The sequence below is a fragment of the Salvelinus alpinus genome, chromosome 8 (genome assembly GCF_045679555.1).
Source record: "Salvelinus alpinus chromosome 8, SLU_Salpinus.1, whole genome shotgun sequence".
NCBI lineage: Eukaryota > Metazoa > Chordata > Actinopteri > Salmoniformes > Salmonidae > Salvelinus > Salvelinus alpinus.
Window position 1 is genome coordinate 29,172,824 of NC_092093.1, and position 27,050 is coordinate 29,199,873.

The window sequence follows — 27,050 nt, forward strand, 5'->3', positions numbered from 1 at the left end:
AGATAGTGTTTATGTTAGCTTTAGGGGTGTCAAAACACCATGTGTCACATCTGCCCCCCCACAACGCCCTCTACTGCTCATCCTGTGTCTCCTTGACCTGCCGCCACTCCCCCAGTACTCTCTCCCTCTGTGTGTGTGTGTGTGATTGTGTGGGCGGAGACAGGTGTGCTGGAGTCAGAGCATATCCCCACCAGCTGCAATCTGTTCCATAATCAAGACCTCTACAAATACTCAGTCCTGCCACATCCACACTGTCAGATCGGAATCTCTGCTCAGTCAGTCTTTCTAGCCGTTTGTTACTATTAGATCCTGTTAGATCCTGTTGTGCCTGTTTTCCTTGCCTGACGCTGTTTTCCTCTCCGCTACAGTTCCGCCCGCTCTGACTCTGGTCCCTGTCTCCAGTTCCACGTCTCGTCATCCTGCTACTCTGTCCTTGATTCCCCACTCTACTACTCCCTTGGATTCCCCTCCGGACCTGCTTACCCTGTCCCAACCCCTCTCGCTCCAGCATCAGCCTCCGCACCTTGTTTCCTGCAACCCACCCGAGCTTCCCCTGTCCTGCACTCCATCTTCCCCGTGTTTCAATAAATACCTTGGTTACTTCATCCCACTCTCCTCATCTGAGTCTGCCCTTGGGTTTCCCTTTTCCACTCCGTGTAACACTATGAAATAGTGAAATATAATTAAACAGCTAACTATAGGGTTGATAAATGTGTCAAAGACCATATTGGGTGATTTAAATGTTTATATCTGAAGGGAAACACATGCTGTTTGAAAAACTGGCTGTCAGATAGTCTTGCTATTGGCTACATACAGTGCCTTCAGAAAGTATTTACACCCCTTGACTTTTTCCACATTTTATTGTGTTACAAAGTGGGATTAAAATGGATATAATGGTCATTTTTTGGTCAATTATCTACACAAAATGCTCTGTAATTTCAAAGTAGAAGAAAAATTCTAACATTTATTTTAAAAAATATTAAAAATGAAACACATATCTTGATTTGATAAGTATTCACAACCCTGAGACAAAACATGTTATTCTTCTTAAAATTCTTCTAACTTTGTCTGTTTGTGTGTTTCATTTTTTCCCAGGTAAGTTGACTGAGAACACATTCTCATTTACAGCACCGACCTGGGGAAGAGTTACAGGGGATGAATGAGCCAATTGTAAGCTGGGGATGATTAGGTGACCGTGATGGTATGAAGGCCAGATTGTGAATTTATCCAGGACACCAGGGTTAACACCCCTACTCTTACAATAAGTGCCATGGGATCTTTAATGACCTCAGAGAGTCAGGACACCCGTTTAATGTCCCATCTGAAAGACGGTACCCTACACAGGGAAGTGTCCCCAATCACTGCCCTGGGGCATTGGGATAGATTTTAGACGTGAGGAAAGAGTGCCTCCTACTGGTCCTCCAACACCACCTGGTCCCCCATCCAGAGACCAACCCTGGTTAGCTCCAGAAGCAAGCCAGCAGTGGGATGCAGGGTGGTATGCTGCTGGCACATGAGCAGTGTCTGGGGATAACCTTTTCCTACTCCGTCTCACCTGCATGAACATATGGCAGTTCTGTGTGAAAGGTGTAAGTGTGATCGGTTTCAAGCGCTCGAACACATTGGTCTGTGAGTCGGCCTGCAGAATCATGGCCTGGGAGTGTCAGATAATGGCTAGAGCCGCTCGGAACAGGTTCTTGCAGGCCTCATAGAATCAAGCAGTACCAGATCATCTACGTATGTCAATAAAAAATATAAAAAATATGATAGCCCCTGTCTCACTTAGGAGGGAAACATCTAATTCCCCCAAAATAGCCTGGAACACATTGAAAATTCCTAAAACTGAAGGTCTGTTGATATGCCATTCTGTATTAGTAAACAAAATACCCTCTTAATCCAATATAAATCCTATACACTGTAAAAAAAAAAATCTTGTACTTTCAACTACACTATATATACACAAATTAGTGGATTCGGCTATTTCAGCCACAACCGTTGCCGACAGATGTATAAAATCGAGAACGCAGCCATGCAATCTTCATAGACAAACATTGGCAGTAGAAAGGCCTTACTAAAGAGCTCAGTGACTTTCAACGTGGCACCACCACAGGATGCCACCTTTCCAACAACTCAGTTCGTCAAATGTCTGACTTGCTAGAGCTGCCCTGGTCAACTGTAAGTGCTGTTATTGTGAAATGGAAACTTCTAGGAGCAACAACAGCTCAGCCACAAACTGGTATGCCACACAAGCTCACAGAACGGGACTGCCGAGTGCTGAAGCATGTACTCGTAAAAAAATCGCCTGTCCTCGGTTGTCCACCAAACTGCCTCTGGAAGCAACGTCAGCACAAGAACTGCTCGTCAGGAGCTTCATGAAATGGTTATTCATGCCCGAGCAGCCGCACCCAATCCTAGGATCACCATGCACGATTCCAAGTGTTGGCGGGAGTGGTGTAAAGCTTGCCGCCATTGGACTCTGGAGCAGTGGAAATGCGTTCTCTGGAGTGATGAATCACCATCTAGCAGTCCGACGGAAGAATCTGGGTTTGGCAGATGCCAGGAGAACGCTACCTGCCCGAATGCATAGTGCACACTGCAAATGTTGGTGGAGGAGGAATAATGGTCTTGGGCTGTTTTTTGTGGTTCAGGCTAGGGCCCTTAGTTCCGGTGAAGGGAAATCTTAACTCTACTGCATAAAATTATATTCTAGACGATTCTGTGATTCCAACTTTGTGGCAACAGTTTGGGGAAGGCCCTTTCCTGTTTCAAAATGACAATGCCCGGTGCACAATGCGAGGTCCATACAGAAATGGTTTGTTAAGATCGTTGTGGAAGAACTTGACTGTTCTGCACAGAGCCCTGACCTCAACCCCATCGAACACTTTAACAACTGGTTACACACACACAGTGCTTTTATTTACATAACATTTTTCAACATACATCATTGACACACGCTGACGTTCATGATTACATTGTGCATGTTAATTTATTCAGTCATTTTTATTCTATTCGCTACCTAACAAGGTAGAACAGCATAATTGTTATGAACACACCCTTCTGTCCATCCAACTGTTTGAACAGCATGCTAGCCTGTCCACTTTGTTCAGATGTTGAAATTATGTGGCCTACCTTATTTCTCAAAATGAGAACGAGTTTCCAATTCCTTACATAAATGTTTTTTATGCTTATTGTACGTTCATAAAACACAAACTAGACAGCTAGTATAACAGTATGTGGCTAAAATGCTGCTAGTGACATAGCCACGGGAAGCAGGGGTGCTGAGGGTGCTGCAGCACCCCCTGAAAAATAAGAATTACAAGAAAAATAATAATAAAACGTAGTTTTCTTTTTTTACAAATATTTTTTTCACAAAAGTAGTGCACTGGGCCTTTAATAGTCTTGTATTAACGGACCAATATAGCATTCTGCAGCTCAGGCATTTTTCCAGAAACCCCCCTCCCCAATAAGTTGCGGTTCTGTTGGACCAAACCATTGCAAATAGTGAGTTGAAATCGCTTGTTGTCAGAGAGGAAGAAAAGTGATCTTTCATCTTTGCTGTTAGTGGCAGGGGGAGGGGCTTGGTGTGTCTGTAAATGGAAAGGTGGGTGTACAGTCACAGCAGAAGGATCATAGGAGACAAGACCAAAAAGACAATATGAGTACAAGTGGACATAAAATGCTCATAAAAAAAAAAGAAAAAAGAAAAACCTTGATTCTTGCGATACAGGCATTTGGAATATTGTGCAAAAACATACATTCAAATCAAATCACATTTTATTTGTCACATGCGCCAAATACAACAGGTGTAGACCTTACAGTGAAATGCTTACTTACAAGCCCCTAACCAACAATGCAGTTTTAAGAAAATACTGATAAAGGTAACAAATAATCCGAGAGCAGCGGTAAAATAACAATAGCGAGGCTACATAAAATGTATTTGATATATCGTGCAGTCCTAATCGACATCTCTATAGCCAACAGAAACAATATCTGACTGGCCCTTTAACCATACGTGTGTGTTTCAAATCAAATCAAATTATATTGGTCACATACACATGGTTAGCAGATGTTAATGCGAGTGTAGCGAAATGCTTGTGCTTCTAGTTCCGACTGTGCAGTAATATCTAACAAGTAATCTAACAATTTCACAACAACTACCTAATACACACAAATCTAAGTAAAGGAATGGAATAAGAATATATACATATAAATATATGGATGAGCAATGACAGACCTGCAAAGGTAAGATGCAATAGACGGTATAAAATACAATATATACATATGAGATGAGTAATGCAAGATATGTAAAAAAAATTATTAAATTGGCATTATAAAAGTGACTAGTGATCCATTTATTATAGTGGCCAATGATTTCAAGTCTGTATATAGGCAGCAGCCTATGTGTTAGTGATGGCTGTTTACCAGTCTGATGGCCTTGAGATAGAAGCTGTTTTTCAGTCTCTCTGTCCCAGTTTTGATGCACCTGTACTGACCTCGCCTTCTGGATGGTAGCGGGGCGAACAGGCAGTGGCTCGGGTGGTTGTTGTCCTTCATGATCTTTTTGGCCTTCCTGTGACATCGGGTGCTGTAGGTGTCCTGGAGGGCAGGTAGTTTGTCCCTGGTGATGCGTTGTGCAGACCGCACCACCCTCTGGAGAGCCCTGCGGATGTGGGCAGTGCAGTTGCCGTACCAGGCGGTGATACGGCCCGACATTGGAGATGAACATGAAAATCACCACAAACGGTCTTTTGACACATTTATCAACCTTATAGTGAGCTGTTTAATTATATTTCACCATTTCATGGTGTATTGACAGCTCTATAGCCAAACGAAGCACTATCTGATAGGCTCTTAACCATCAGTATGGGTTTCACATTGTAGATAAAGAAGAAAAGGTACCCAATGGTCTTTGGCACATTGGATTTGGGTTTTTCATTTGATTTTGCTCTCCTTTTGTCTTTTACAACCCTGCTGTTCACTTGTGTATGAGAACCTCTAGTGGTATAAATTGGCACTGCTGCATTACAGCATATTTAAAGCAAGATGGAAAGGAAAGAGAGGAGCTCCATCATGAGTCCAGTACATCAATAGAGTTTTATTCTACTATTAATCAATCAATCACTACTATTATAATTTGATAATTAGTAATGGAGTTAATCGGATCCTCTCTGTCCTAATCTCTGCCCCCCGGCGCAGCTCATGTTAGCTTAGCTAGCTAACTTGCTACATAGGCTACAGGGTTTCGCTACACTCGCGATTCATTGTATCAGAATCGTCCCAAACTGAAGATGAACCATCCCAAATTGATTTGAATTAGATTTTTTTTAATGTTTTGATATGCCAACATGGGTCTACTCGTAGGACCTAGGTCATTCAGAGTGATTTAAAAGACTAATAAGAGTAGCCTACTACTGAAATAGATAAATGGGGCTGTCAACTGAGCCAGAAATGCACATACAAAAAATAAAAATAGCCTAATTTTAATGAGACTTTTAATTAGGAGTAATATCAGGACTCTTGAACAGAGAAACCCCGCGACTGCACATTTCATGGAGGCTCGTCACAACATCAGCTCTCTGAAAGACATTAGTATCGAACATGTTAAGCCTTCTAAGAGAGGGAGGGGGGTACTGATAATCTGTTACTGAGAAGAGAACCATATTGGATTCACTGTTTGTCCACCATGTCTCCTAAAGGTCTGAACCAAGAGTTTGAAATCAGACCATTTCTTACATAAATATGTTACACTGTAGCGTTGCGTGGGTAAAATCACTGAGGAAGCCAAGACAGAAAAAAAGCCATATTACAACCTATGTGTTGCGATAATTGAGTTGTTTGCTCTATAACTTGTTAGTTTATATGCCTTGCCACCGTGATATATAGGCCTAAGGCCGAGACAATAAGAAGACACAGTGGCAGAATAAATTCAACCATACCTTTGTTTCATCACAAAACAGGAGAGCAACGTGTCCAGTGAAGTCAACAAAACAAATTGCATGTAACAAACAGTTACATGACCTACGGCATGATTAAGCAAGTTAATGTTTCCCACATTTTCAGACTACTAAACAACAGCGTAGCCTAGTGGTTAGAGTGTTGGACTAGTAACCGAAAGGTTGCAAGATTGAATCCCCGAGCTGACAAGGTACAAATCTGTCGTTCTGCCCCTGAACAAGGCAGTTAACCCACTGTTCCTAGGCTGTCATTGAAAATAAGAATTTGTTCTTAACTGACTTGCCTAGTTAAATAAAGGTCAAATAAAAAATAAATAAGTAAATTGATTTAGAAGCAAAGAGAGTTACTGCAAGTCACAAAGAAAACAGGAGCTGCCTCCACTATTACAGCACCATTTCAATTTCAACATCATTAAATCACCAATGCTTAGTCTAATACAGTGACTAATAGATACCAAAAACAATTTAGGCCAGTCAACGTTAGCTAAATATGATGTGGCTGTCCATGGTTCTGATTTGTGTGTTCGTGCAAGTAGAAAACATGTTTACTCACCCTACTTGTTGAGAAACGCCAATGCCATCCTCCTCTCACAATACACGCTTTTGTTTTGTTGTCCTAGTCTACCTGGCTAAAATGCTTGCTCGCTAGACTAACTTCCTTTCATGGGCAACGTTAGCTAATTAACATTAGCCTTCTACATCAATCTCCATATTGAACTTCCATCCTCTCAGTCCAGGGGCACAAAGTATGAATTTATGGTTGAATAAGAATCGTCGTTATAATCCTTGGCCAATACGGAGAATTGAGTAAAACCACAAGTCCAAATCACTATCTCCATCCATGGCTAATTTAGGAAAGGGCCAATGTTAGTTAGCTAGCCACTGGAGGATGACAACACAACGAGATGCAACAATTCAAGTTGTTTCTGTCAATAATGTATTTCTCTCGATGCGATGGGAGTGAAGCCAAATCCAAACTGGCTTCCCGTAACACTTTTTTGGGGTGCACCAGGACCATTCACAGTTGAGCTCACTCAGTTTAGCTCAACGCTGATTGACTATTATTTTATCTTTTTTTTATCATTCAATGCTGCAGGCGCAAACAATGTCATACTCTTTTTTACCAGACAGCATCAGATAGATGGCCTACACAGAGGGGCGCTGTTTCGCTCACTTAGATGCTTTTCCGGTGAGATCAATTCGCAAGAGGCTAAATACAAGGAATATTATGAAAACACAGAGAGACAAAATATACATTATTTCAATGTTTTTTTGGGAAAGCCTGGCTTCCCTTGGCATCCATGAATACACGCCACTGTTGTTACGTTGATTTCTCTTGCCATCCAGGTCTCCACTTGGTTATTTTGCACATATATATACGTTAGATTATCTGTGCCCATCTCAATGATTTCAAATTAGAGGTACACAAGTTGTTTTTGAAATAGGTCACTGTAATTATATCTACAGCCACCGTGTGTCCTGTGTATAAAGCGTAAATCATAGTCCACAGATGCTAGCTAGGACGGGATAGTCCGCGGCTCATTGTGACATAGCAACACGTCTCTGAGACCACCATCCATGGGGAATACACAGGCCGAACGCGCACCTCCCCACAATTCCCAACCAATGTGTCTCCGGTACTCGTCCTCTATTCATTTGAATGTGTTGACAGTTGGAGAAATTTCTTGAGCTGCGCTAAGAATTATATTATATGAAAGCCAATGGTCCAATATTCTAGAAAACTTCTGTGCGTACTGTACATGTTTTGGACTATGATACATGGGCGGGAATTCCAGCTGTTTCCAACTCAATCTTTTTTACTGTTGCCTACGTTTTAACTCTGACCGATCTGTACGTATACAATCCTTCATGACAATATGTACCTCTGTCATAAATTATGATTGACTATATGCAAAAGTGAATTGAATCAGAGAGGAAGAGACGAAGTGAGAGGGGTAACTCGGCCCAAAAGAGAGGGGTAACTCGGCCCAAAAGAGAGGGGTAACTCGGCCCAAAAGAGAGGGGTAACTCGACCCAAAAGAGAGGGGTAACTCGGCCCAAAAGAGAGGGGTAACTCGGCCCAAAAGAGAGGGGTAACTCGGCCCAAAAGAGAGGGGTAACTCGGCCCTTCTCCAGCAGGTGACATGTATATATTTTTTTTTTGATTTTGTATGTCAATGAGAGTATCGAATTTTGTCAACAAAAGATTGTAATGAATGGCTTATTTGCTAAGTGAGGTTAGTTTGATTAAATATAATTTTTGTAATTCTTAGGTCTTTAGATCTCCCCTCTTTCTAAATATCTTACTGATATTTTCATCTCTATCACATGAAACCGCTAGCATCAACAGAGCTCTTTTTAGATGCATCAGACTCATTGTTTTTTAACCATTTTAGATGTACAGTAGTAGTACGATTTTGGACCTATTGTCCAAGAACTGTCCGAGAATCTGTTTGAACTGTCCCGGAAATGATTTATTTTGTATCCCCAGGACAACAGGACACCCTTAATTTCGAACTCTGGCTCATAGGCTACCTGACTCTCTGACTGTTGGATGATCATTTATCAGTTTCTCTCCATTGCTGTGTTGGCTCCAGTAATGATTGGTAAGACTGGGGGGCGGTCAGGATACAGCGAACACTGAAAACTAGAATTATGAGGGAGAAGTATGTAGCTAGCTAGTGCTAGTTAATTAAATTGTTGTTCTCACATCATTTGTGATGACTGCCTGCTGAGGCGTCTTTCAACACCAACGACTGTGTCAACACACTCACTGATTCACTCACTCACCCAGCAGCAGTCTGCCTCACTCCCTGATAGTCAGCAGTAGCAGGTCACAGTGAAATTATCCTTTTTTTAAAGAGAAATGCCATGGTGGCCGCAATGCAATTTAGAAGTACCGCAACATCATTTTCAAAGTTGCCCAATTTGCAGAAAAACTGGACATGGCAACCCTGGGCTAACCTGTCACTACAAAACCAGATGACAAATAGAAACGCATCATTTTAGGCTCCCTCTTAACCCTGCCTACATGGAATGAATGCACCAAAACGTTGCAACCATAAAAAAAGGCAGTGAAAGCAAAGGGCATGGTAATGTAACCAAAGATTGCAGGCAAAGAGGGAAGCGTTTCAACGCAAACGCACTATCATTGAAAAGGTTTCACAGAATTTTTGGGGGGGGTTTCATTTGTTCCTGCTTTTCCAAATTATTTCCTTGCAATTGTATTTATTTTGCTCTCTTTTGGATTAATGTTTCGCTACCAATATCATTATTTTTGTTTGCAGTACTAAGAACGTAGTTATCTAATTCACAAGGTTTGCTTGATATTAAAGGCACAAAAGTGCCTAATTCCATAGACTATTCTTTAGAGCCCTGCACGGGCATGTATTTTAAGCCCGGGACCTACCTATGCCGGCGACGTTCAGGCCCTACCTTATCCAGGCCCGATTGTTTCTGCCAAATTTAAGGACTGGCCAGACCCTGCCCGAAACCCGAATTCAGAAATAACTTCCTCCATTAGTAAATCCAATAGCTGCTCCTCTCTGTCTGTCACTCGCTCCCTGAGCGCTGCTCACTCTGCATGCTCTCTGCTCTGAGTCTGTGAGTATCCATAGCAACGGCTCCACGGGCTGCTCTGCTCAATGAAAAGACATGAGAGAGCAGTCAGCAGCTGTTCGCTACTTTCATCAATCTAAACTCTCCTGTCTTATATTTGACGAGGTTAAAGCACTTCTGATACCATGTTATGGTTTTAGTCAGTTATGACTGTAATGCTCAGCAGAGCACGAGCTTCAAAATATTAGTGATCAATTTATGGTTACCCAAGCCCTGCCCGTATCCTAGTTATTGATGAGAAAACAGGTCCTTCCCAACCCTAACTCGTTGTATAATGTAGGGGCCTGTCGGGCTTGGGTCGGGTATCAGAGCTCTTCTACGTAGCCGCTAGGGGAACATGACCAAACAAAAACTCAGTCGGGGTCTCAACTTACTGTTAAGAGTTAGAAAAATAGAATACACAAGGTTCAATTTCGAAATGTAGATTTCTAGGTAAGTTAGTCTAGCCAGCTATCTAATCCTTGTAGTAATCATCACCAAATTACCATCCTGGCACACAGGGCATGTGCTCAGGGGCCCTGACGTCCAAGGGGCTTTTGTTAGTCACTGCAACTCAGATAGAAGTTGTGATAAAATGTGAAGATTTGCAGGAAATTAGCTTTAAAACTGCAAAAAAATCTTGCTTAGGGCCCCAAGGGGCTTAAGGTGGCACTGACAATAGACCTGTAAGAAAAGCTTGTAACCTAGGCTAAAAGGACTCCAGTTACATGCAAGTTACAAGCTGTTGCTAGGGGAAAATTACAAACTTCTCTGAGAGGTATGAAAAGGGTTACTTGTGCAAAGCATGGAAGGGTTAGGCCTATGCTATGTTGGTAAGTGGCAGATGTATGACCTGTCATAACAGCTTTGATTATGAATTTGCTCAATATTTGTGAAGCATCTATGTTAGTATTTTAAAGGGTTTATAAAGGCTTCAATCATGGAGACATTTTGTACTAATTAAAAACGTTATAATTGTCTTATGTGTCACAACCATAGAGATCACTATTACTAGTTTTTTACTAGTAGTATTCTAATTCCTAATTCTATGGTCTGAACATCAAAGTGGCGCTATTGTTATTATGGTCAGACAGTAATCACTAGATGGCGCCAACAGACAAATTACTAGGCCTATATACACTACATGACCAAAAGTATGTGGACGACCTACTCGTCGAACATTTCATTCAAAAATCATCGGCATTAATATAGAGTTGCTCCCCCTTTGCTGCTATAGCAGCCTCCACATTTCTGCGAAGGCTTTCCACTAGATGTTGGAACATTGCTGCGGGGACTTGCTTCCATTGAGCCACACGAGCATTAGTGAGGTCGGGCACTGATGTTGGGCGATTAGGCCTGGCTCGCAGTCGGCATTCTAATTCATCGCAAAGGTGTTACATGGGGTTGAGGTCAGGGCTCTGTGCAGGCTAGTCAAGTTCTTCCACACCGATCTCAACAAAACATTTCTGTATGGACCTTGCTTTGTGCACGGGGGGCATTGTCATGTACACTACGTCGTCATTGTAAATAAGAATTTGTTCTTAACGGACTTGCCTAGTTAAATAAATAAAAAATAATGCTGAAACAGAATAGGGCCTTCCCCAAACTGTTGCCAGAAAGTCTGAATCGTCTAGAATGTCATTGTATGCCGTAGCGTTAAGATTTCCCTTCACTGGAACTAAGGGGCCTAGTCTGAACCATGAAAAACATCATTCCTCCTCCACCAAGCTTTACAGTTGCCACTATGCATTGGGGCAGGTAGCGTTCTCCTGGCATTCACCAAACCCAGATTCCTCCTTCAGACTGGCAGATGGTGAAGCGTGATTCATCACTCCAGAGAATGCGTTTCCATTGCTCCAGAGTCCAATTGGGGCGAGCTTTACACCACTCCAGCCAACGCTTGGCATTGCGCAAGGTCATCTTAGGCTTGTGTGCAGCTGCTTGGCCATGGAAACCCATTTCATGAAGCTCCCGACGAACAGGTCTTGTACTGAAGTTGCTTCCAGAGGCAGTTTGGAAATCGGTAGTGAGTGTTGCAACCGACGACAGGCGATTTTTACACATTTCGGCAGTCCCGTTCCGTGAGCTTGTGTGGCCTACCACTTTACAGCTGAGCCGTTGTTGCACTTAGACGTTTCCATTTCACAACAACAGGACATACAGTTGACCGAGGCAGCTCTAGCAAGGCAGAGATTTGACGAACTGACTTGTTGGAAAGGTGGCATCATGTGACAATGCCACGTTGAAAGTCACTGAGTTCTTCAGTAAGACCATTCTACTGCCTATGTTTGTATATGGAGATTGCATGGCTGTGTGCTCAATTTTATACACCTGTCAGCAACGGGAGTGGCTGAAAGAGCCAAATCCACTCATTTGAAGGGGTGTCCACACACTTTTGTATATATAGTGTATAATAGTGGTAGACTATTAAACGTTTTTTTAGACAAGACCTATAAATCCTCTCTGGGATATGTGGGACTGTAGCGTCCCACTTGGCCAATAGCCAGGGAAAATGTAGAGCGCCAAATTCAAAAAAATGATATAAAATCAAACTTTCATTAAATCACACATGTAAGATACCAAATTAAAGCTACACTCGTTGTGAATCCAGCCAACATGTCAGATTTCAAAAACGCTTTTCGGCGAAAGCATAAGATGCTATTATCTGATGATAGCACAACAGTAAACAAAGAGAGTGTAGCATATTTCAACCCTGCAGGCGCAACACAAAATGCAGAAATAAAATATAAATCATGCCTTACCTTTGACGAGATTCTTTTGTTGGCACTCCAATATGTCCCATAAACATCACAAATGGTCCTTTTGTTCGATTAATTCCGTCCATATATATCCAAATTGTCCATTTATTTGGCGCGTTTGATCCAGAAAAAAACAGCTTCCAATTTGTGCAACGTCACTACAAAATATCTCAAACATTACCTCTAAACTTTGCCAAAACATTTCAAACTACTTTTGTAATACAACTTAAGGTATTTGTAAACGTTAATAATCGATCAAATTGAAGACGGGTCTATCTGTTTTCAATACAGGAGATCAACAAACTAACGCTACTTTTCTAGTCTTGCGCAACACTCAAACAGTACACATGACGTTACACTGTTTCCAGGTGGCCTTACTTCTTCATTGCACAAAGGAATAACCTCAACCTATTTCCAAAGACTGGTGACATCCAGTGGAAGCGGTAGGAACTGAAAACAGGGTGATTAGAAATCCAGTATCCCAGTGACCTAAAAAAAAATAAAAATGAATGGTTAGTCCTCGGGGTTTTGCCTGCTACATAAGTTCTGTTATACTTACAGACATGAGTGTTTTCTATCCAAATCTACTAATAATATGCATGTCTTATATTCTGGGGATGAGTAGAAGGAAGTTGAAATTGGGCATGCTATTTATCCAAAAGTGAAAATGCTGCCCCCTATCCTAGAGAAGTTATTAACCTATAACTTGACTTTCTCATAATGGTGCCCTGTCAAATGTCCATAAATTGGCAAAGGCTTTGGCAGAGTCAATCACAATTTGTAACTCCATCACAATATATCCATCGAAACCATACAAAACATTTTAATAATCTGTGGAATCATTTTAGGCGTTCTTTGATTTTTAAACCCTGTCTGTGTGAATGTGTGGCTTATTTGGGATGCTCCGTCTACTATTCACATGACAACCATATAGCCTAGAGTAGCCTATAGTTGCAAAAAACAAAATTAAGCCTAAAAAGCATGTGCTTTTGGATGGGAATTGGGAAGGTACAGTTGATAAACCCTACAGCTTGAACGCTGGCCCTTTAAATCCACCTGTTGGGGCGCCAGACTCTGCGCCTTCGGTGTGGTGGAGCTATAGGTTAACTGTGGTTTGAAGACGCTGTTTATTATGCCTGGTGCCAGGATTGTTGGGGAGATACCATCACATAGTAGCCGACAAGATTCTCTTTAGTCACTGTATGGATGACATTTATCTGTCAAAAGCAGTATTCCTATCCTGGATGCTTTTGTGCATATTTTGGATCTCTTGATATCAATTTCAAGACATCGCTTGGACTTTGCTATTGTGTAACAATGTCTGTCCGTTTTCACCATGTCGAGTACACTGGTCTAATTTCCAATTAAAACATTTAGCGGCAACACGTTTGGACTTCAAAGTGAGACCGCGGACGAGCGTTTCGTTGGACGTTCTGCAACAATTTGTTGCAACATTCAGGGCAAAGTGATGGTGTCGTTATCACTTTGGTTTGCCATGGCAACATAATCATAAAAATAAAAAAAATCAGCCGAGTCCTCTTTTGGGAGATATTCCTCGTGGTATACAATTATGTTCACTTTCGCTGCCTTCTGCTATATGCTGTCGCTGGTCCTCTGTGCTTCTCTGATCTTCTTTGCGATATGGCATGTAAGTGGAGTTTTTATTGCTATATAATTATTATTTGTGTTATGAGTTTAAAAAAATACATTAACAGCCTTTTTGGGGATTTTGAATGATTATGGATAATATTGCGTAATGGTGCGTAGGCTAATGTATGTATTTACCTGCTCACATCCCCAGTGCCTTGCTCAAGATAATTAATACATATTTTGATGTTTCGAAATGTGCAGTTTCAATGCCCAACCTTCCTTTGTAAACCCACCAGCTCTAACGGGTAGGGGGGAAAAATCCCAAAATTGACAGGTGTGCACCTATATCTCGGACGTTCAGCCCAACACAGAATTATTGCCTTGCATTTTCACTTCATTCTACTACATGATGGTCATATGATGGTTTTATTTTGTTATTGCAAATTTTGTTAAATATAGTTTTATCAAAAGGTTTTACAATAATTAGCTTGACTCGGGCATTACGCACAGCTCTGGAATTTTGGGGAAATCTGTTGGAGACGTTGGACACGCTGTTCTGGCCCACTGAGACAAATTCCCTCCCTCATATTTGTATCTGTGCGTTATTGTCTTTGTTAAAATCCCTGCAATACAGAAACTCCAATATGAATGCATTACAATATTTTAATAATCGAAATATTTACTCTCAAAGCCTTCGCGCCCTCCTGCGGCGTTTTATGTGACGGCAGATTTGGGTCAGGTCTCAATGCCCTTGGCCCCCGGCGTGCTTTTGCATAGCAACAGACCTGAGATTGAAGAGCTTCAGGTGTACTACTGAGCCCCAGCAATTACAGGAGGAGGCATGGCATCTGTCTGTCTGTCAGGCCCATGTAGGACTACAGAGCAGTGGACAAATCCCATCTAGCATATAATGAGACAGTCTGCAACTCAGGAATTGAAGAACACATTACAGTTATACAGCTTATACCTATAATATTATTCTCACACATAGCTGTTTTCATTATGTTTATATCACTGTTATCTACTGTCATGTGGTCATTTAACACAGTCTTATCCGAAATGACTTATAACTCATACACATTTCAATGTATTTGGGCCATGCGGGAATCAGACCCACAAACGTGGTCTCTTAAAGCACCATGCTCCAAACCAAACTGAGACATATGGGAACCACAATGCTTATGATGGCAGGATGGAGATATCTCTAGCAGCCTGATTCTCATTCACAAACACGGGCATAAGCTACAGACAAAGCTACAGTAAGTGAGCATAATGGGAATAGCCTGTTATGCAGTCTACTATCACATTTATAGAGAAGAAAATAGGTTTTAAATTACCAGCCCTTTTCACATTACAGCATGGCTGTCATCTAGACACCATCTAAGTGATTGCAATACATGGTCCCATGCACTTTGACAGTGGAATGTGCTCATACATGCTACAGTGAGGAACAATATTTTTAACTGTCTTTCATCTAATTGTCCTGCCCATTATCTTATCCCTCTAATTGACAGGTTTAGTCTGGTTCTGCTTGTTTTTAAGTGGACCTGACAGGTTTAACATGCCCTACATATATTCCTCTCTCCTCTCCTGACATGATCTAAACTCCTCTGTCATATCTCTCATACTTACAGAGGGAAAGGTACTCAGAAGGAAGGACGTTTGGAATATCAGTACATGTCTTGTCATTAATCACTGCCTGTTAACAAGCAGCCTCATCTCTCACAGGGCATGTACTGTACTGGGGGATGACTGATGAGAACCCTGTCAGACACGACGTTGACTGATGTATATGATTTGTTGAGATGTCATGTCCAAGAAACCATCATTTCAGTCTCAGTGGTGACGCTTCTTCACATGTCCAGACCGCACATAACATTTTTATGTTAGTGCCAAAGACAAGCTGACGTTCAGTCGTCAAGTTCTTTGAATGATCTGAAACCCTTGACTCTATCTACTTTAACGTGTTGTAACAGATGCACTTTAGATTCATCCTAATTGATTCATTCATGGCAAACTAGCTCAAGGTTGATCGACGCTCCTACAAGTCACTCCTCACTGGTTAGTTAGCTAGTTTCTGTCCAGATTGAAATATCATTAGTCAATCATGTAATCCCAGTTACACCATCACTACTGGGACTGCTTGTAACAGATTAGAGGGTATTTTAATTAACATACAAGGTTAACTGTGTTCTCCTAAACTCCACACTGCTCCGCACGCACAGACACAAAATGGTTGAGTGATTTCCATCGGTGTACCAGAGCCCCTAATGTAGAGCTGGGTGACAATAAACCGAAAATGATCGATCCCGATCATTTATCGGGGACAATTTACTGATATCGATAATAATGATAAGTAACCTTTACTAGAATGTGAAGTTTGAAATGAAACGGGCCAATGATAGCCACAACATTCAAAGTAGTAATAGTAGTAGTAGTAGTAGTAGTAGTAGTAATAGTAGTAGTTTTAAGGGTGGTATAAAAAAGTAACTGATGCACATTAATGTTATAAGCGTATCGTTCAATTGATTGTTATCGCGATTATTCAGTCAATTTATTTTTGTCCATATCACCCAGGTCTGTCATGATGTATTATGAGTGTCCATTAACAGGTCCATGTGAACGGCTCTTGTGGAACCAGTGAATTATGGGAAAAAACCCCGTACCCATATGATGTGTTAAGCCCCATTGGCGAAGAGGGCATACGTTAAGTTAACATCATTCAATCTCATGGTGGCCATATGTTGTTTTCGTTTTTCTGACATTTAATGGATGCCGGTTAGTAAGCGTAGGTGGGAACTGTGAAGGAGTCATATGTATTAGTGGTTTCCCTCCTGCTGATTCAATGTGTGCCTCATACTGGTGCCTCTAGCAAGTACAGGACATTCACAAGTCTAACGAACCCTCACACTGACTCCTCCACTCAATGCTACTGGCCTCTGAGCATGGTGTTACGTGGGAAGGACATATTGCTTATCATTTCAATCTATATATATATATATGTATAATAACATTGATCTTCATCTTGCAGGTTGTTAATGTGTACAAAACATGAGGGTCATTCTCATGAAACCATTAAAATACCATGGCAGTAATGATTTGAAATATAAAACATGTAATTTAGTGATGTAACAAAATATTATAATAAAGATTATAGTGTTCTCTACCTTGCACAAACAGTAATTTCAATTTAGGAATGAATTATTTTTGTATTTTATTCATTTTCTGCTGAAATTCTCATTTCCGCAACGCATGCAGCTCTGTCTGAAGTTGGAAGTCTACATACACCTTAGCCAAATACATTTAAACTCAGTTTTTCACAATTCCTGACATTTACTCCCAGGAAAATTCCCTGTTTTAGGTCAATTAGGATCACCACTTTATTTTAAGAATGTGAAATGTCAGAATAATAGTAGAGAGATTGATTTATTTCAGCTTTTATTTCTTTCATCACATTCACAGTGGGTCAGAAGTTTACATACACTCAATTAGTATTTGGTAGCATTGCCTTTAAATTGTTTAACTTGGGTCAAACATTTCGGGTAGCCTTCCACAATAAGTTGGGTGAATTTTGGCCCATTCCTCCTGACAGAGCTGGTGTAACTGAGTCAGGTTTGTAGGCCTCCTTGCACGCACACGCTTCTTCAGTTCTGCCCACAATTTTTTCATAGGATTGAGGTCAGGGCTTTGTGATGGCCACTCCAATACCTTGACTTTGTTGTCCTTAAGCCATTTTGCCACAACTTTGGATGTATGCTTGGGGTCATTGTCCATTTGGAAGACCCATTTGCGACCAAGCATTAACTTCCTGACTGATGTCTTGAGATGTTGCTTCAATATATCCATATAACTTTCCTTCCTCGTGATGCCTTCTATTTTGTGAAGTGCACCAGTCCCTCCTGCAGCAAAGAACCTCTAAAACATGATGCTGCCACCCCCGTGCTTCACGGTTGGGATGGTGTTCTTCGGCTTGCAAGCCTCCCCCTTTTTCCTCCAAACACAACAATGGTCATTATGGCCAAACAGTTCTATTTTTGATTCATCAGACCAAAGGACATTTCTTCAAAAAGTATGATCTTTGTCCCCATGTGCAGTTGCAAACCATAGTCTGGCTTTTTTATGGCGGTTTTGGAGCAGTAGCTTCTTCCTTGCTGAGCAGCTTTTCAGGTTATGTCGATATAGGACTCGTTTTACTATGGATATAGATACTTTTGTACCTGTTTCCTCCAGCATCTTCACAAGGTCCTTTGCTGTTGTTCCGGGATTGATTTGCACTTTTCGCACCAAAGTACGTTCAGGAAGGAGACAGAACGCGCCTCCTTCCTGAGCGGTATGACGGCTGCGTGGTCCCATGGTGTTTATACTTGCGTACTATTGTTTGTACAGATGAACGTGGTTCCATGGTGTTTATACTTGCGTACTATTGTTTGTACAGATGAACGTGGTACCTTCAGGCGTTTGGAAATTGCTCCCAAGGATGAACCAGACTTGTGGAGGTTTACAATTTTTTCGGAGGTCTTGGCTGATTTCTTTTGATTTTCCCATGACGTCAAGCAAAGAGAAACTGAGTTTGAAGGTAGGCCTTGAAATACATCCACAGGTACACCTCCAATTGACTCAAATGATGTCAATTAGCCTATCAGAAGCTTCTAAAGCCAGGTAGTCCTGAGGCATGGTCCTAGGGCTGAGGTCCTCTGAGAGAAAATGAGAGAGATAATTAGAGAGACCATACTTAATTTCACACAGGACACCAGATAAGACAGGAGAAATACTCCAGATATAACAGACTGATCCTAGCCCTCCGACACATAAACTATTGCAGCATAAATACTGGACGCTGAGACAGGAGGGGTCGGGAAGCAGTGTGGCCCTGTCCGACGATACCCCCGGACTGGGCCAAACAGGCAGGATATAACCCCACCCACTTTGCCAAAGCACAGCCCCCACACCACTAGAGGGATATCTTCAACCGCCATCTTACTATCCTGAGACAAGGCCGAGTGTCACGTCCTGACCTTAGAGATCCTTTTTATGTCTCTGTTTTGGTTGGTCAGGGCGTGAGTTTGGGTGGGCATTCTATGTCTGGTGTTCTATGTTGTCCTTGTGTTGTATTTCTGTGTGTTTGGCCTGGTATGGTTCTCAATCAGAGGCAGCTGTCTTTCATTGTCTCTGATTGAGGATCATATTTAGGTAGCCTGTTCCCACCTGTGTTTGTGGGTGGTTGTTTCCTGTTTAGTGTTTGTTTCACCTTTCAGGACTGTTCGTTTGTCGTGTTTGTTGTTTTGTTTGTTTGTCGTGTTTGTTGTTTTGTCAAAGTTCATGAAATTTTCCTTATTGACTGACCTTCATGTCTTAAAGTAATGATGGACTATCGTCTCTCTTTCTTTTTGAGCTGTTCTTGACATAATATGGTCTTTTACCAAATAGGGCTATCTTTTGTATACCACCACTATCTTGTCACAACACAACTGATTGGCTCAAACGTATTAAGAAGTAAAGAAATTCCACAAATTAACTTTTAACAAGGCACACCTGTTAATTGAAATACATTCCAGATGACTACCTCATGAAGCTGGTTGAGAGACTGCCAAGAGTGTGCAAAACTGTCATCAAGGCAAAGGGTGTCTGCTTTGAGAATCACAAATATAAAATATACACTGCTCAAAAAATAAAGGGAACACTAAAATAACACATCCTAGATCTGAATGAATGAAATATTCTTATTAAAGACTTTTTTCTTTACATAGTTGAATGTGCTGACAACAAAATCACACAAAAATTATCAATGGAAATCAAATGTATAAACCCATGGAGGTCTGGATTTGGAGTCACACTCAAAATTAAAGTGGAAAACCACACTACAGGCTGATCCAACTTTGATGTAATGTCCTTAAAACAAGTCAAAATGAGGCTCAGTAGTGTGTGTGGCCTCCACGTGCCTGTATGACCTCCCTACAACGCCTGGGCATGCTCCTGATGAGGTGGCGGATGGTCTCCTGAGGGATCTCCTCCCAGACCTGGACTAAAGCATCCGCCAACTCCTAGACAGTCTGTGGTGCAACGTAGCGTTGGTGGATGGAGCGAGACATGATGTCCCAGATGTGCTCAATTGGATTCAGGTCTGGGGAACGGGCGGGCCAGTCCATAGCATCAATGCCTTCCTCTTGCAGGAACTGCTGACACACTCCAGCCACATGAGGTCTAGCATTGTCTTGCATTAGGAGGAACCCAGGGCCAACCGCACCAGCATATGGTCTCACAAGGGGTCTGAGGATCTCATCTCGGTACCTAATGGCAGTCAGGCTACCTCTGGCGAGCACATGGAGGGCTGTGCGGCCCCCCAAAGAAATGCCACCCCACACCATGACTGACCCACCGCCAAACCGGTCATGCTGGAGGATGTTGCAGGCAGCAGAACGTTCTCCACGGCGTCTCCAGACTGTGTCATGTCTGTCACATGTGCTCATTTGCTCAGTGTGAACCTACTTTCATCTGTGAAGAGCACAGGGCACCAGTGGCGAATTTGCCAATCTTGGTGTTCTCTGGCAAATGCCAAACGTCCTGCACGGTGTTGGGCTGTAAGCACAACCCCCACCTGTGGACGTTGGGCCCTCATACCACCCTCATGGAGTCTGTTTCTGGCCGTTTGAGCAGACACATGCACATTTGTGGCCTGCTGGAGGTCATTTTGCAGGGCTCTGGCAGTGCTCCACCTGCTCCTCCTTGCACAAAGGCGGAGGTAGCGGTCCTGCTGCTGGGTTGTTGCCCTCCTACGGCCTCCTCCACATCTCCTGATGTACTGGCCTGTCTCCTGGTAGCGCCTCCATGCTCTGGACACTACGCTGACAGACACAGCAAACCTTCGTGCCACAGCTCTCATTGATGTGCCATCCTGGATGAGCTGCACTACCTGAGCCACTTGTGTGGGTTGTAGACTCCGTCTCATGCTACCACTAGAGTGAAAGCACCGCCAGCATTCAAAAGTGACCAAAACATCAGCCAGGAAGCATAGGAACTGAGAAGTGGTCTGTGGTCACCACCTGCAGAACCACTCTTTTATTGGGGGTGTCTTGCTAATTGCCTATAATTTCCACCTTTTGTCTATTCCTTTTGCACAACAGCATGTGAAATATATTGTCAATCAGTGTTGCTTCCTAAGTGGACAGTTTGATTTCACAGAAGTGTGATTGACTTGGAGTTACATTGTGTTGTTTAAGTGTTCCCTTTATTTTTTTGAGCAGTGTATTTTGATTTAACACTTTTTTGGTTGCTAAATGACTCCATGTGTGTTATTTCATAGTTTTGATTTCTTCACTACTATTCTACAATGTAGAAAATAGTCCAAAATAAAGAAAAACCTTTGAATGACTACTGTAGGTGTGTCCAAATGTTTAACTGGTACTGTATGTGTATGTGATCCTTTAAACATAAGGTGATGCCAAAGAAAAATGTCCCATCCTGAATGGACAATACAGTTTTATTCTATTTTATTTTTCTGGCAAAAGGAGGTAGGAATTTTGTTATTCTGATCTGGGGGAAAGAACAACATTGCCATGCTGGTCTTTGGAGATATACTGTAGGCCTACACAGATGTGAGCATGTTTAATAAGGCCAGTCAATCATGAGGAAGCTGAACCATCCCTCCCCACATATGGCGCCATGTCATTTAAATAATTTTGGATAGAAAGCTTCAGTAAATGCAAAATAAATAAAAACACAGTATAAAGTCCATTCCCCTCATGTAGCTCTGCTACTGCTGCCGGCTGCCACTTCAAAAAGAGCAGCAATCCCCAAATGGGCAATCTCCACTCACGAGGAAACGTTTGTGAGGCTTCCAAGCAGTTGCGCTGGGCACATGTCACACATGTAGAGCATCAGCCTGCAGTGACTGTGTGCAGTCCAGAACAGACCTTTCAGTCCATGATTACCTTTCCAGTTTTAGAGATGTACTGCACCGAGTCATCAAACCGTTTTAATTGTATTCTGCTCAGGGTTGATTAAAAATGTACCTTGAGAAAATGAACCCATCTCAGGCGGTTTAAAATCCTCCTGAATAAGTAGCCATAGCTGCTTAATATTATGAACATGAAACTTGTAGCCTTTTGCATCGGAATTGATGTTCTCTGCATCATGTTTGAGGTGTTATTTTGAATGTCATTTTTTCTATATGAATGCCTCAAGCAGTATGGCAGTGACATAAGGTAGGGGACGTGTACAAAGAGGGTCAGGGTCTCCCACAAACAAGCAGACAACAACAGTTGAGTTGCCAGTCAACCATAGTCTGTGGCCAGTCATGCTCATGAATGGATGTAACGTACACATGCACCTGATGTCAACTGTGTGCTTCCAGGATGTTTCCTCATATGACGAGGATGATAAGCATGAATACTGTATATGGTGTGTATTTACAGAATATTTCATCCTCTCATCACTAGGGCTGTGACGGTCACAACATTTTGTCAGCAGGTGATTGTCAAGCAAATAACTGTCGGTCTCACGGTTATTGAACTTTAATTAACATAAACACATTTAGCATCTCCTGGCTTCAACACATAGTCTACAAGCCATTTTAAAAAGTCAAATAAATCCATGTAATATAGCCTACACCTTCACAATACATCCATTATTTAATTTAGACAGGTCAAAAGAAACATGATATGAAGAAATTGTAGTGTATTTCAGAAGAACATAATAGCATACTCTGAGTTGTCCTTATGTTAGGTGTCACGTTCCTGACCTTATTTGTCCTTTGTTTAACTTTGTTTAGTTGGTCAGGACGTGAGCTGGGTGGGTAGTCTATGTTTTGTGTTTCTATGTTGGGGTTAATGTGTTGCCTGATATGGTTCTCAATTAGAGGCAGGTGTTTGACGTTTCCTCTGATTGAGAACCATATTAAGGTAGGGTGTTCTCACTGTTTGTTTGTGGGTGGTTGTCTCCTGTGTCTGTATGTTCATACCACACGGGACTGTATCGTTTGTTTGTAGTCTATACCTGTTCGTGCGTTCTTCGTTATATGTAAGTTCTCAAGTCCAGGTCTGTCTACATCGTTTATTTGTTTTGTATTTCTCTAGTGTTATTCGTGTTTCGTCGTTTTCATTTAATAAATTATGTCTACCTTCAACGCTGCGCTTTGGTCCAATCCCTACTCCTCCTCCTCTTCAGACGAAGAGGAGGAGAACGACCGTTACATTAGGTTCTGATGTGTCTATGCCAAATGGCTGTGGGCTACACTAGTTCATTTAGCAGACAAGATTTGCTTATAATACCGTGGCATTATTTTATATTATTTTGTAGTATGAATAATACAATTGAACAAAACTGAATAAAATATAAATATTTTCTCCAAACAATTTGAGGGAGTGCGCACATGCATCTATTCTGTATTGACCGGTTAACAAAGAAATAGGAATTCCTATATGCTTAATTTAGAGTTATAAATGTAACTTTAGTTGTTCTCCAAACGTTGGGCTATATGTTTACATTTTTAATACATTGTAATGCATGATGCATGATGACTCTAATGATGATTTGAAAAAAGTTGCTTGAAAGGCATGAGCTCTGCTTTGTTCTTTAAGCAGGATGTACACACTCCAATAGTCTCTCATTCACAATTTTCTCACAGGCTACAGGTGAAGACAAACACAAATGCGTGCATCCTTATCCAACATATTGAAGATATTGGAAAAAGTGTCCACATTTACTTTTCATCAATCAACAAGATGAGTTGGCATAACGAACAGCAAAAGCACTAGCCAATGTCAATCTATTATCGCCCATAGTACAAAGGTCGACCTATTCTATTCTGTGCGAGAAATATATATTCCAAACATAGTCTGGGACAGTTGTGGGACGCGATAGATCCCAAATTAATACAACCACTAGTATCAAAAAACATGTTTTATGCAATGTGGCTGATGCAATGTTTATCTTAAAATGTTGATAAACTATTAGGCTATTTCTTCACATTATAAGCGCAGCAATGCGCACGTGGTAGTAGGCTATAAGCGTGAATGTTCCATTAGAGGAAAACATCATTGTTAAAAGTGACCGCAAATGCAATTATGCATGTAATGCTTTTATTATAAAGGTGCATTTTAATGGTAAAAATATTATTCCACAAACTTGAAACTCAAGCGCTTCTAGGCAGAGTTGCAAAGAAAAAGCCATATCTCAGACTGGCCAATAAAAAGAAAAGATTAAGATGGGAAAAAGAACACAGACACTGGACAGAGATATGGCTTTTTCTTTGCAACTCTGCCTAGAAGGCCAGCATCCCGGAGACGCCTCTTCACTGTTGACATTGAGACTGGTGTTTTGCGGGTACTATTAAATGAAGCTGCCAGTTGAGGACTTGTGAGGCGTCTGTTTCTCAAACTAGACACTTGTCCTCTTGCTCAGTTGTGCACCGGGGCCTCCCACTCCTCTTTCTATTCTGGTTAGAGCCAGTTTGCGCTGTTCTGTGAAGGGAGTAGTACACAGCGTTGTACGAGATCTTCAGTTTCTTGGCAATTTCTCACATGGACTTTTTATGGTAAAAATGATCTTCCCAAACTTGAAAGTCACTCGCTGCTTATATATGCCAGTTAGGCTCTACACCCCTTGTAAAGGGGATTAATGATTCATGATTAATGTGCTTAACTTTAAGAAGCTATTTGGCCTCTTTAGTTGTGATACAAACTGTCAAGTTTTGACCTCTTTCTTGTGCAATTCCCCACTTGAAAAGGACAGTCCCTCCACATGAAGATTTTAACTGGATTTCACTCAATAAACAGCCATGGAATCAGTTGTTTGTCTTTTATTTACCATTCTTTGGTTGGCAGTAAACAGGTGAAAAACCTCAAAAAAGAGATGACAAATACAAGTTATTATTTGAGTTGACAGCCTAATTAAATACACATAATTATCCACATTCACCTCAGATAAACACATTTCTGCCATTATAAAATACAAGGTTTCCACTTAAGCAAATGTTTCCCAAAATAGAAACCCACCATTTTTAATCAAATGAGCAGAATCAGTATATTTTTATCTAAATTTGCATTTTAGCCAAATACATTCAAAATATTTTTAGTAGTAAAAATTTACATTTATTTTCTAATCAGTAGTTTTAAACAGACATCTTACATATTTTAGCCAAAGATTTTTTAGACTATACATTTGTTACTGAATTAAGAACTTGGTTTACTAAGATTTCTACAAAGTTTAAATTACTTTTAACCATTTCAAACAAGTTCTTTGTCAACAATGAATTTGGCTCTTCTTACTTTTCCTTTATACCCCACAAACAACATTTGAAGTTATAAATACCACTGCAAAAGTCCTATCAAAGTTAAGAGTTAAGAGTCTGTGTTTTCCAGAGTATCATTAGCAGTGCACTGCTTAAGTCAGTCTAGCCAAGCATGGCTAATATTAGCTTACCGGCTGTCTTTCACAGTTTTGTGGAGGGCTTGGACTTGCACAGTCACCTTGATCACAAAGATGAAGTTTCCTTGGTCTTGTGGTGTTATAAATGCTCCTTTCACTGCGGTCTAAAGACAACAGCAGAGCCAGGTGCTGGCACGCCCTGATTGCCTGGAAGATTTGTTCCACCTGGTTCACCACTGATTGAAGGAGGAGGAGTTTCACCACTGAGGAGCTCCCAGGCAGTTTGTCAGCACACCTCCCACTCAATCTTCCCACGGGAACCGATGGAAAGATCGTAAATCAGCACCTACATACTGCCGGTCAGCTCCGAGTTTGATCCTCAACTGGTAGCAAGACAACCAGGCGTCGAACATCTCTGTGCAGGACTGTGGTTTGCGTAGCTTCTTTCAGGACTTTGGCCGATGGCCGGTTTAGTGCGGGTTTTGTGACAGGAAGGCAGGAGCTTTGGACCACTTTGACGTTCACGTCTCGAACAATGCCCTTAGCATCTGGATTAACGCTCACCACCAGTCCTAGCTTGAATTTGCCCCTCACTGCATTTTGGTCACACAACCAGACAATATCTCCGACAGCAACGTTGCGATATGAAGTGTGCCGTTTGCAGCAAGTTGTAGTGTTGTCTGAAGCTCGCTGTAGCTAAGGCCAGTGTTGTTGCCCAGGCTCTGCAGTGCCTTCTTGAGAATGCGAACAGCGGCTTCAGCAGCCCCATTGCGGTGAGGTGAGTCAGCAGGGTGAATTGTCCACTCCCATTTGGTACCTTTTTGAGCCGACATCTCTTCTATTGAAGTTCTATTCTGAGCATCCAGGAACTGGTACAGCTCTCTTAGGACAGGTTTGGCGCCGATGAAGTTTGTCTCTGGGTCGGACCAGATCTTTCTTGGGTGCCCTCTAATTGCAGTAAAGCGTTGGTAAGCCATCAAGAAGCGTCTGTCGACATTGTGTTGACCAGGTCTGCATGAATTGCCCTGCTGGCCATACAGCTGAAGATGACACCCCACACTTTCATTGAGACCCGTTTCTTGATGTCATCTTTGACAAGGTACGGTCCGAAGAGGTCGACTGTAGTGAACTCGAACGGAGCTGCAGGTGTGGCTCTTTCAGCAGGTAAGTCAGCCATTACCTGTTCGCACCTTCTTGCTCTTGACTTTTTGCAGAAAAGGCAGTTATCCACTACTTTTTGGGAAATTTTTCTTCCTTGGATGACCCAGGCTTTCCTCCTCATTTTCAGCAGGGTTAGAGCCACACCTTCATGACCCTCATCGTGCGCCTCCCGTGCCAATAAAGTAGAGACCCATGCATTGAAAGGCAGAAGGGGAACTGCAGCGCCATCCTCCCTGAAGCCATGGATTCTCCCACCGCAGACTAGTAACCCAGATTCTGGCTCTCTGTACACAACCAAGCGGTCCGTAGTGGTAGTTGGGAACGTCACCCCCTCTTGAGCAGCAAGATAGATGTATCTTATTGCCTCTTGACGTTCTGTGGCGGTGATAACTCCTTTTGTGGGAATCGCCTCCCACTTTGGGGTCTCGATGGACTTTGTTGCAGATCTAAACTTTTTGGCGGCTCTCCAGATAAAAGCAACAGTCTTGATTAGACACTTTAGGCTACTAAAGCGCCTCTCATCCACCAAGTTTAGGACAGCTGCACCAGCAGGAAATCGTCCCACAAGACTTGGAAGACTTATTTTCGCTCGGGCTCTGGTGAGTGCTGCCACAAATGACTTCTT

The 27,050-nt window shown here is 41.9% G+C and overlaps 1 protein-coding gene across 1 annotated transcript in view; it reads left to right on the plus strand.

Annotated features, from left to right (window-relative positions):
* Positions 1-13,386: 13,386 nt before the first annotated feature.
* Positions 13,387-27,050, plus strand: part of LOC139582881 (protein cornichon homolog 3-like) — a 66,391-nt gene continuing 52,727 nt past the window's right edge. The window contains exon 1 of the mRNA XM_071413301.1: positions 13,387-13,958. Within this exon, the coding sequence (XP_071269402.1) occupies positions 13,881-13,958 (78 nt within the window). The 5' untranslated portion in view covers positions 13,387-13,880. The remainder of the gene's footprint in view (positions 13,959-27,050) is intronic.